General features: G+C 46.7%; 1 protein-coding gene across 2 annotated transcripts in view; it reads right to left on the bottom strand.

The window, feature by feature from the left end:
* Positions 1–11,481, bottom strand: part of LHX9 (LIM homeobox 9) — a 22,020-nt gene that overhangs the window by 9,345 nt on the left and 1,194 nt on the right. The window contains exons 2-3 of one of the 2 annotated variants that reach the window (XM_015416953.1): positions 8,878–9,248; positions 2,882–2,887 (exon numbers count right to left, since the gene is read on the bottom strand). In XM_015416953.1, coding sequence (XP_015272439.1) covers positions 2,882–2,887; positions 8,878–9,248 — 377 coding nt within the window. The remainder of the gene's footprint in view (positions 1–2,881; positions 2,888–8,877; positions 9,249–11,481) is intronic. The other variant, XM_015416954.1, reaches the window with a different exon arrangement.

The raw sequence follows: 11,481 nt of genomic DNA, 5'->3' as shown, positions 1-11,481 counted from the left end.
ATAGTCTTCTCATCATTTTGATCTAGTGGGTAAATATATTGGGACTTCGATGCAGAAAGTGGATTCAAATCCAGTCTCTTGAATATTCAGTACAGTCTTGCATATTGCATGTCCACTAAGTGGAACACAGTCCACCACCCTCTGCAAGGAGCGCAGTAGACCTCTTGTTTTTCATGCTGCTTGGAACTTTGAAAGGGGGAGAGGCCAAGTTCCTAGAAGGCCACAATATGTGGCTGGTAACCCATTGGCTTAATAAGTGACATACTAGGCAGTCTCCTTTTAGATTGTTGGATAGGCATAACCACATCTCAGCCTCAATTCCCCCTCTGTAAAACATTTACTTCTCCAAACTTAAAAACACTTCATTTACATGAAGGCCTATATAATTAATAAATAATAGCCCATTGATCATGAATAAAAATATCATGAGACTCCTCAAGGCTTAAGGAATAGAAATGACTTCTGCATTCTCTGAAGCTGATGAGAAAAAATACCATTTTGTGGCCTTGAAATGGAAAGGGATCTACAGCTGAAATGCTAACAATACATTGCAATGGCAACCATGCTTTTCTTAGGGTTCAGCTACAAAGTTACTGCATTCATGACTAAGGGTAGACATCTAAAGAAACAGTATGCAGTGTATTGTCTGGGAAAGGAAATTGCCTAGCCTTCGGACAACTCTTGCAGGCATTTACCTCTGTGGTATTTTCCAAGCCCTGAGCAATATTTTGCCACAAAGATTTTCAAGGTAAATACTCATGTAAAACGGATAATAAAATAATATGCCAGAGGACATATTTATGTTTAGGATTTATTTTTCCCCTGATAATTTTCACTGTATCACAGATACTGCTAACATTAACTTCCCAAATGTCCAGTAAATCCAACCAAGGTGAAGCATGCTTTAAGACTGGTGTAAACAGACCCTCACTCTGAACATTGGGCTCCCTGCCCTTGCAAACACCCCCTTTCCATTGGGATTGCCAACTGACGAGAAAAAGTACTTCAGTCTACTCTTGTGCCTTTAACAGCACTTTAATAATTCAGAGGAAGCTTTTCATAGCATGGAGATAAATAATATCACCTGCACATTTATGGGGGCTGACTAAAAAGTTGGCAACCCCATTGCCAATTAAGTGGACTGAAACAGTCCGCACAAGGGAGGCAGGCACCATAGGGAGCAATTTAAAATAGCCTCCATTCAGCATGCCTTTAATTCACCCCAGACCTTACTCTAAATCACAAAGTGACTATAAGCTGAAGGTGCATTCCTAAGTAGGAATCCTACATGGGACTTTATATAGCCCTTCCACTTTTCCACTTGATCATTACATTATGTTTACTGGAATCAACATTGCATTCCACTTTTTAAAAAGAAAATATGGATAATTACCATAGTTGTCAAAATAACAGTAGGTTGAGCTTGTCGAGTGCACATTTCATAATGACTACCGTCCTATTTTTAGCAGAGTTTTATTGATTTGGTTTCCATTATCTGTATTCCACATCAAGCATCTGGTTAAACTTGATGTCCTTTTTAGTAAAAACTGATTCAGTTGGCCTGCTGTCCTAAAAAATCTGCTCACATGTCTAAGTGCCACTTAAAGGAACTTACAGTTGGGCTGGCCTGAGAACAGATTAGGATCATGAGTGAAAACTTCAGACCCAAAGACTTGCCATTCTAGATTGTATCAAGGATCCAAATAGTCTGATACTCTAACAATGGCCAGCTGGATGTTTCTGAAAGCTTATATTCAGAAGAAATACTGTTATTTTTAAAAGAAAAGGAAATACTATTCTTTTAAAATATAGAACAGAAATTTCAAATAGAGGAATGTTTAATTTTAAAATTACTCTGCAATCTCCAGCCTGATACACATATTTTCTCAGGCCCAATGAATTCTAAGGGATCTTCATTCTAAGCCCCCTCAAATAAGAAGCAGAGAAATGGGGCAGGGTCTTGTTCAGTGTTCTGCCTTTCTCAGATGCAAGTATAGTTGGGACATAATATATGGCTTTTGTCATGGTGTTATCAACCCCAAGAACTCCTTGTCCCAGGATACTAATCAACCCATTTCCTTGCTTTCTGCCACTAGGTAAAAATATTCCTATATACAACAGCTTTTCCTGGTTATTAACAGTGGCTATGGTATGTTTCAATTGCTGCACTTTAACACTGCAACCCTATTCATTTCTACTTGAAAATAAGTTTCACTGACTTCACTTCTCAAGTAAGTGTGCATGGGGTTGCAACCTTAGCTGTGTTTTGTTGTTTGAAATAGAATCCAGATTTACATTTTATGTTGCAAATTGCTTTAAGAACCTGTTTTAGTGAGAAAACTAATGTGAATTAATCAAATAAATTCATGAGCCCTGGACTTCACCTACGAAGCCCATTGCAACACATTTACTAGAAGAAAGCCCCTGTGATTCCAATAGAACATTCACGCATAAATACTATTTAGTCTATTTTTTTCATGCCCAACTCTTCATACATGAGAAAACCTTTGAGCCTCTCTCATATTAGTCACATATCGTACACATATAAAAGTTGTGAGCTATGAATCAAAAGGAGACGAAAATCATTATAAAAATCCAAACCTATATTTTTCTAATATATGTTTACATTAGGAGATGGGGAAATGCAGGCATTGCTTTGAGTGTGAAAATACAGGGCCAGATAGAATTTACTGTCAAATCAATCAAGAAAACATAGAAATCTGGCAGGATTCAGGAAGAATATATGCCCTCCTCTAAGACATACGGAAGAGCCCATCATAAATGGGCCCAGTGTCCTTCTAATAGCTCTTATCAGTGCCTCTGACCCAAACCTAATATTCTTTTTTTTAATCATTTTAAAATCCCACATTCTAGCTGTCACTTAGTCCTCATCCTAAGAAAAGGATCTACTGATACAGAAGAGCTAGCTTTTCTTATGTGGTCTGCAGAAACTATTAATTTGCACTTATAAACTAGTTCCAAATCAAACCAAAGTCTTTCGACTTTGGAAAGGAAGAGTTGACTGGAATTTATGTAAAGGAAAAGGAGCTGCCTTAGAATTTTTGTAATGGACCTGAGGGTGGCTTACAGTTGGGAGCAGGAGGCTTTAATAGGCAGAACTGCCCCCCCCCACACACACACCATACTGAGACTTATACTGTGTTCCTACTCAGGGTGCTATGTTTACAGCCTTTCAGAACGCTGCATAGAAAGGAAAACTCCACTGTGTACAACTTCCCCCACCAATTCAGCACTATGCTGACGGGAAAATAACACATCAGGCAGAATTCTTTTCTAAAATAATATTTCTTCCAGGCAAGTGTTTGGATGCACAAGAGCCACAGAATTTTGACATAATCCCAAATTTTCTATGAGAAGTCAAACCTAGTTTATTTCTGTTTTTGTTCTGAATTACTAATACTTCAGAAGGAGGCTTGGCAAATGGGTGGAAACTGGCTTCCTAAAATCTGCCATCTTTTGTTGCCTTGCATATTTAAGGCCAACACATCAGTAACAGCCAGCTCAAAATTTTAAATTTTTAAAAAAACCCCCCCCCCCCCCCCCCGTCTTCTCTGCCCTGTCTTCCTTTCTGTCTGAGAAGCATTTCTCCCTTCAGAAGCCACCAGAGGTCACTGCTACATTTATTTGACAATTCCAACATGTTGGGAGTCAGAATTTTGGAGGAAAGGATTTTGGAGACAGCAGTTTTTTGCTGGTGGAAAATGTTACAGCTCCTGTTTGAGTCCAGAATGAAATGCAACTCCCACCCCAAAGAAGGATGGGTGGGGAGCATAGAGGTCAATTGCCACATACATTCCATGCAATGAGCCCTTTTAAAACCCCGTCTGCTGTGCCTCATGGTATTTCAGTTCTGTTGGGTGCCTTGGATTGCCTCCCCTCCACCTGAAGTCACCTCATTCACCATACAAAAAGCTCAGTACATCTTCTCTCAAGATAGATACCTTGGAATAAGCAGGTTTGTGCCCCATTGCCAGACAAAAGAGAAAATGCCACTGTATGCATTCCCCTCCCCACTGCAACACTATGGAAAGGAAAACACATCAGTCTAAAAATAATTTCTTCTACTCAAGTCTTTAAAAGCACCAGAGCCCCACAGACTTCTGACACAATCCCAAATCTTGTGAAAGAAGTCAAACCCAGTGCCTCAAATCTGAGAAAATGAGTTTACACCTCTGGTCTTGTGTGGGTTTACTCAGAAGTAAATGGAGTTCAGCATATCCCCAAGTAAGCATCATAGGACTGTAGCCTTAAGGGCATTGTTATGTAGTCTCTTAACAATTATTCAATGCGATTTTCATGTCTGCATATGTAAGACTTTATATATGCAGATGTGAAAAGCAACATTAAAATTATTGTCAAGATATTATATAATTGACTTAGTGCCCGTAAGGCATCAACCCAAATGCAAAGAGAAAAAGAATTTGGAAAAGAATTTGTGTGAAAGAACTAAGTTCTAAAATCAAAAGGCACATTCACACACAGTATTAAGGCTGCATGTGTTCTGATTTGTAAGTAAATATATCAGAGTTTACTTGATTTTTGTTCTGAATGGACACCTCAGAGCAGTCTACATATGTGATTCCATGCAAATGGGACTTGAACTCAGTAGGACTTGCTTCCAAGTAAACACTGAACGGATTAGTAGTAAAAATGCCTCTGTGTTCATAATATGTCACGTCTCTGTGTTATTGCCGCAGGAGTGGAACAGACCCATTGCAAAATCAAATATGCATTTCAGCCAATGTCAGGGTTTTACTTGAAAATTATAGCAGGGAATGCAACTGCCAAATTATTGATTGATTGACTTAAAATATGTATATGCCCATCTTTCTCCCAAGCATCTCAAGATCTAAGGTGGGGAACAACAGTATGAAAACAACTTGCTAAAACAAACATTAACATAGATACAAAAAATATTAAAGACTAATCTAAAAACACATGCCTCCAACCAGCAGGGTGTTTCCTGTTTGCTCAGGCTGCCCCCAGTTTAAGCCTCACTTGGTGAAACTGATCTGTGGTTATTACGCTCCTTCCTTAAATGTTCCCTTCTGCCTGACATATTCCTCATGCAAGAAGACTTTGACATGGGAAGGCCAAGCCCCCAGAGCATTCTGAAGAGATGCCATCAAGCAGAGAAGTGTACTGCATGTCCCCTGAATGATGCAATCAGCTCCTAGTTCCAAATGCCTGGTCAGCCTAATACACATTTACTCAGAAATGCCCTACTTTGCTCTAAACTCTAAGACTTATTTCCAAATAAGCTACCTACACCTGCAATCTTACTAGGAAGGTTGCATTCCGAGGACACAAATCCTGTTGAATCAGTGGGGACTTACTTCTGAGTAAATGTGTATAGGTGTCTCATATTTTGGAATAGATCAAAATCTACAAGACATTTAAAACAGTGGATGGTTTACTGTCACACATGCTATGAATATGACTTGGGAACATGTTTCACTGTTTGTGTGCATTTGATATTTTTTGTTAAGGAGGAACAGGAAGCAAACAGTAGACGGTTCTCAGTGCAACGTACATTTTAGCTAGCGTATTTGCATTATTACAGCTGTGGAAAAGTCAAGAGCTGCTTACAGAGGCATTGTGTGAAGATGACTAAATGGTTTCTTTGGGCTGAGGTTTTTTCTAGGCAACACCTTAACATCTGATGAAGTAGGCTGTTGCCTGGAAGATTCCTGTTGCCTTTTGCCTGCAATCCTGCTCTTATAGAAAATAATAGCAGAACTGAAAGCAGGATTATACACGACTTTCTCTTATTTGGTGATTCTTGCTTCCCAGTAAACAGGGATCAAGAACAGATCATCATCCAGAGAGTTTTTTAATTACCTGGCTGCCAGATACTAAAATTTAAGTATATTTCCAGACTACCTAATTTACTTCAGTGTGATTAGAACGTTCGCCCATTCTTATACCCTCAAAATTGCAGATACCTCCTCATTTAATTCTTGACACAATTCAGCCTATGTTAAGCCTGTTTAAATTCCCATGGGGAAATATGTACAGTTTGGCCGTGCAATCAATGGATTTAGGATTGTGTTGCAATTCTCCCATTTAAAGCAGATGCCATTTAAAGATGTAGTCTACATGCACTTAACTTGACAGTAAAACCAGTTTAAGATTTTTAAAAGATGTCACTCTTTTATTAACAATGAAGCCGCAGTGCTCCACTCCAAAATTAATTGTTCAGTAATTGCACTAATTTGGGAGGTTTTGGCTATTCCTGCAATATTAGATTTTGAAGGATTAAATAGATATAGTAAAATGAGCCCAGGAAGTGCTTTATTTCACCAGATAAAAGACAAGGGTGATAGTTTTTTTGTATCTTTAGGAAACTGTGGTTACCAGAAAGGTCTCCTGTGTGAGCCCATGGAATTGTAAGGGAGCTGATTTTGTAAAAAGATGGGAGAAATTCTCTAAACTACAAGCCCTCTTGAAGTTCTCTGCCTCTTTGCCTTCTCAGTTGTTTTCCAGAGTAGCTTGACTTTACAAGACTCATCCAAAGGTTTTTCTTCTCAAAGCCTAAGTCCCATGCTGGGATTTTATAACTATCTCCAATACTGGAGCGTTTTGTCCCTAAAAACAGAGTCACTCTGAGGCGAAAGTAAATGATGATAAGAATGCTAAACCTTTAATTAAGGGCTCTAGATAGACCGATGCATTTTTCCCCCTTCTAGAATTAAGAGGAAAGGGGCTGCCAAGGGCTGCCCCCTTACATGACACTAGGACCTGGAATCAAGAACACGGGTTTGAGATTGGCTTGTAATTCTGAACTTTCTTGACACTTCTACCTTCTTATTCAGAAGTCAGAAAACGTCTTTCAGCTCAGCGGGACTTATCATCTCCGAGTAAGTGAGCCCGGGCTCCGGACAGACTTCAGTAGGTGTTCCAAGTGGCTGCCTTGGAAATCATTGGGCCACACTGAAAGCGGTTCGGCTGTGGCTAGACCGTGCCCGGCTTTCTTTCAAAAGGAGAGGCCTTGCTTGCTTTCTGGCGAGCGTGCTTTAGGATGGAGGCGCCTGAGCAGCGCCCGTCTGACAATTCCCTCGCGACGCCCAACGCGGTGCCGGGGGCCATCCTTTCTCTGCGCCGCTCGTCCCGGAGGCCCCCCAGCCCTCTCCCCTCCAGTCTTCCCCTCGCCGCCGCCCCGAGGTCCCGGCCGAGGAGAGGCGCCTCTGCGCTGCCCGCCCTCCGCTGGAGCTCGCCGGCCTTGGAAGCGGCTCAGCGGCCGGAGATTCCGATGTCACCTCCAATTAAGAGCGAACAATTCCGGCCGGGCTGGCTCCCTCGGCCCCCCTCCGGTCACCCCGCCGTATCAGAGGACAGAAACTCGCCGGGGCGGGGTAAAGAGGTTTTGTGCCCTGGCTGGCCAACGCGTGAACCCCAGTTCAACGGGGGCGGGGGCCCCGCACCTCTTCTAAAGGAGGACGCTTTCTCTCCTCCTCTGGACGACAGGCGGTTCAAGCCCACATTGGCCCGGGGGGGGGACCCCAACCGCCCCGGGACGTCCCTCGCGGATGCAGTTAGTGCGATGGCCGGTGGTGGTGGATCGCATCACGCCCCTTTGTTCTGGAATAATTCACCTCTGGGATAACTCCTCCGACCAGATTCTCTGGAGCCCTTTGGGGGGCCTACAGTCAGAGTACTTGGAGAGTGCCCTCCCGCTTCAAAGCTGTTGGTGCGCCTGCGCCGCCAGTTCAAACGAGCAGGTTTATGAATTAATCCAAAACTGAAGGAGGGCCATCCCTGTTCCCTCCCAGAGGGCTAGATGATCCCGCCGAACCAACCGGTCGCTCTCCACAATTGCCCTCCTTCGCGGTCATTCAAAGACACACACACGCACACCCCTCTCCAAACTAGTTACGCCACTAAAGTTTGTCGCTAAGGAGAGAGAAACCAGAATGGCTCTATTGTCGCAAACTGCAAATTTCATGCTCCGGGACCTCCCGTTAGAGGGCAATTTCACGGGTAAATGCAAGTCCGCCCGCCCTCGTCTGAGGCCCGTGCATAGCCGCCTGGCAGCTCTTCTGGAGCGGGGGTTCCCTTGGAAAAAAGGACAACCGGGCAGGAAGAGCCCGCGCCCTTTGGGCAACCACTGTGGCCCGCGCTCTTTGGGCAACGGCAACCACTGTGGTCACGAACCCTTCTCGCGAGGAAGATGGTTTCCTATCCTCTGCTCGCTCTTTTTTCTCACCCTCCCCCAATTATTAATACATTCTTTTGAAGAGACTCGTTATAATGAATCGGCCTTGGTCCAGTTAACATCCCCCGCCGTCTTCTAATGGGAGAAAGGAGTGATTTCTCCGATTTGCCGAAGCTGGCAGCTGATCAGGCACAGGCATGAGCTCCCCTGACTTCTCTGGTAGCCACTTCCGAGGAAACGTGGTTAGAGGCTCTACCTGCTCAGAAAGTCCCAGGCTGGGAGGTGGCCTCTGCCACAAGCTCACCAGGTGGCCTCGAGCCTCAGTCCGGGCTGCAACCTGGGAGGCATCTAGAGATGGGGGGGGGCAGGAGGAGGGGTGCTTTCAGACTTCTGCGCACGAACCCGGAGCTGGTCCCCTCACCCTTAGGCCCGCGACCCTTCGCCCCTGTACCCGCGAGCGCTCTCACACCCTCACCAAGGCGGATCACAAAACTGGCTCCCTTGGAAATCAAAGGGCTGGGCAGGTTCCACAATCCAAGTACAGGGGGGCGGCGTCTCTGGGCCTCCAGGGAATTTCCTTCCCAAGGCCAAGGGGATATTCTGAAGGGGTTTGCGAGTGGAAGCGATGGGAAGGTGTTTAAGCCCCCGACACACACCCAAAAAAGAAAGGGGGATCAGCAGGGGAACCCCCACCCACTCACCTGAGTTGTAAGTGACCAGGTCGACGCCTAGGGCGGGGCTCTTTCTCTTCCGGGGCCGGCCCTTCTGGACGGTGCCGGTGCCGTTGAAGTAAGGCAGGGCCAGGCCGCCGCCCTTGGCCGCCAACTCGGTGTAGCTCAGCTGCGGAGGCGGGTAGGCGGAGGGGTCGGTGCCCTGCAGGAGGCTCTCGAAGTGCGCCCGGCAGTAGACCACGTTGTCCTTCATGCCGAAGTGGTCGCCCGTCGTCAGCGTCTTGTTGCATGTGGTGCAGGTGAAGCAGCTGAGGTGGTAGACCGAGTCCCGGGCCCGCATCACCATCTCCGAGGCCGAGATGCCCAGGTGGCAGCGGGCACACCTCTGCACGGAGAACCTTCTGAAGGGAAAAGCACACCCGGTGAGCGCCACGGGCGCAGAGCCCCCTCCCCACCAGCTCAGACGTCCCGGGACAGGCTGGCCCTCCTTAGGACGTCGGAAACAGACTTTTACCACGCCTTAGGTACACGTGTGTGTGTGGGGGGGGAATGGTCGTCTGGGTGGACTTTGCAAGAAAGAAGATGGCAAAGTTATGGCAAAAGGTCATGTGATGATTGTATGGATGGTCTCATACTGAATCCGGAGCAGGTCCTTTTAACTCCACACAAGCTAAGTTCAGTAGGGGGGGGGGACCCTCCAAAACCCTAGAGGAGACAGGACTTCGGGAGCTCTAGTTCAACGGCAAGACGGAAAAGAAAAGGATGAGGTCAGTTACCTCGCTAAACTGGCCTGCGTTTAATTATCTTGCAATCTGAATTGAGAAAAAGCCGTGTGGACACGATGCGATCAAAGTGTCCCTCTGTGAAAGCACCTGTTTAACACCTCCTTGGAAACCACAGGTCCCAACTTGGCTTAGCTTTGGATAGAGCCTGCCCCAAATAATCACAAGTCTTCACCTAGACTGCCCCCCCCCCGCTTCTTTTCCATGGCTCTTGCGCATGCCCAATATACAGATGCCTTTTCAGATGATGTGCCAGTCACCCTTCTTAAAATAAGTAATTTGGTTCTGTCCCGACTGAAGAAATCTTGGTAGTCTTATGCCCTTAAATGGTTGAAATCTTCATAACATTGGAAGCGTATAAACAAGAATGATACCGGGATGTGGGGGGGGGAAGCATACGTCTTTCTTTTTTAACCTGCTGTATCGCAATAGACTCCCCCTTAGAAGAGACTCCCCCTTATTAACACGGATTAATTTTCTTTTAAAAATTAGGTCGCCTGGTTAATCGAGGGGGAATTTTAAAAATATGTTAAAACCCGAGTGACCAGTTAATCATCACCGGCTGCAGCAAACTCAGCAAAACCCTCTTCTGACTCCTGAGTAAACTTGCTCAAGATCGGACTACATACGATACAGACCGTGGGCAGACCCGATCCGTTTTCTGGCTGGAGAGGAACCCTCCCCTCCGGTGTGCCGAATGGCTCAGAGGACTGGGAGGTTGGAGCTGCAAGCAAATCCCTCCCTGTCTCCAGCGCCTCGAGCGACTCCACTGCCCTCTGTACCTGCCCAGAGGTGCTCTTCTTCGACTGACCGACTAGGGGGAACTCTGAGCCCTAGAACTTGAAGACACGGACAGGCCAAGCCCTGACCAGAGATGGTGGGAGCGCTTTACAAGGCTCTAGCCCTCACTGCCAAGCAATCGAATCCGGGATGAACTTTCGCCCCAGGCCTAAGCCTTCGAGGAGGGGATCCCTTTCTTCCTGCTGGGCTTTGGCACGACTTCTGGAAGCCACCCGGGCCTTTCACTTTTCGCTTGCAAAACCCTCGGGACTCCCCAGTCCGGGCACAGAGTGCGGGGGAAGCAAAGCACCAAGGAGTTCAGGAGGTCACTGGACCTGGGGCTGGGAGCATTTTACCTGGGAGCGCGACGTCCCGTAGCCCCCCTGACATTCGCGCTGGTCATGCGGCCTCTGGAAGGGGGGACGGAGATGACACTAGGGAGTCTTGGGAGTCCGGGTCCCCCTGCGCTTGGAGGGGCTTACTTGTGAGTAAGAAACGCATTGCTTCGGGATCTAAGGCTGCGGCTGTGGACACTCTTGGCTAGGGAGGCCCCTTTCCCTGGCAATCAATGGGAAATTGTTCCAAGGAGGCGTGGGACGGTCCGGAGGTCTAGAAAAAAATGGCTACGAGCCGTGTCTGAAAGGCTGACGAAACCCGAATGCGTCTTTTTTAATGAGAAAACAAAAAGGAGGTTTGTCTGCTGGCGGCTCAGCGCTAACGAGGGAGCGCAGCAAGGCTGCCCAGCGGGAGGGCCCGATCTGGTTCAAGAGACAGGCTCTGGCTGCCGGGGGAGGGGAGGGGAGGGGGCGGCGGCTTTTGTACCACCACACCAGGCTGTGGCTGGCCCAGGAGAGTCCCATCGGTGCCCGGAAGTGGCACCCGCCGTTTACTCTGAAAACATGAGTGGCTGGGGGGCTGCGATCCTAGACACGCTTCCTCGGCCGGGAGATCTCCCCCGAACGCAGAGGAACGCACCAACCAGAAGATATGCATGCAGACCCCCAGATCCTTGGAAGGAGATCCGTCCAGGTGACGGTTGCTCGGGAGATGCAGCGTTTGATGGCTGCGATTA

The sequence above is a fragment of the Gekko japonicus genome, unplaced genomic scaffold, assembly GCF_001447785.1.
Source record: "Gekko japonicus isolate JY-2015 unplaced genomic scaffold, Gekko_japonicus_V1.1 scaffold467, whole genome shotgun sequence".
Classification (NCBI taxonomy): domain Eukaryota; kingdom Metazoa; phylum Chordata; class Lepidosauria; order Squamata; family Gekkonidae; genus Gekko; species Gekko japonicus.
This window is presented reverse-complemented; position numbering and strand designations above follow the sequence as displayed.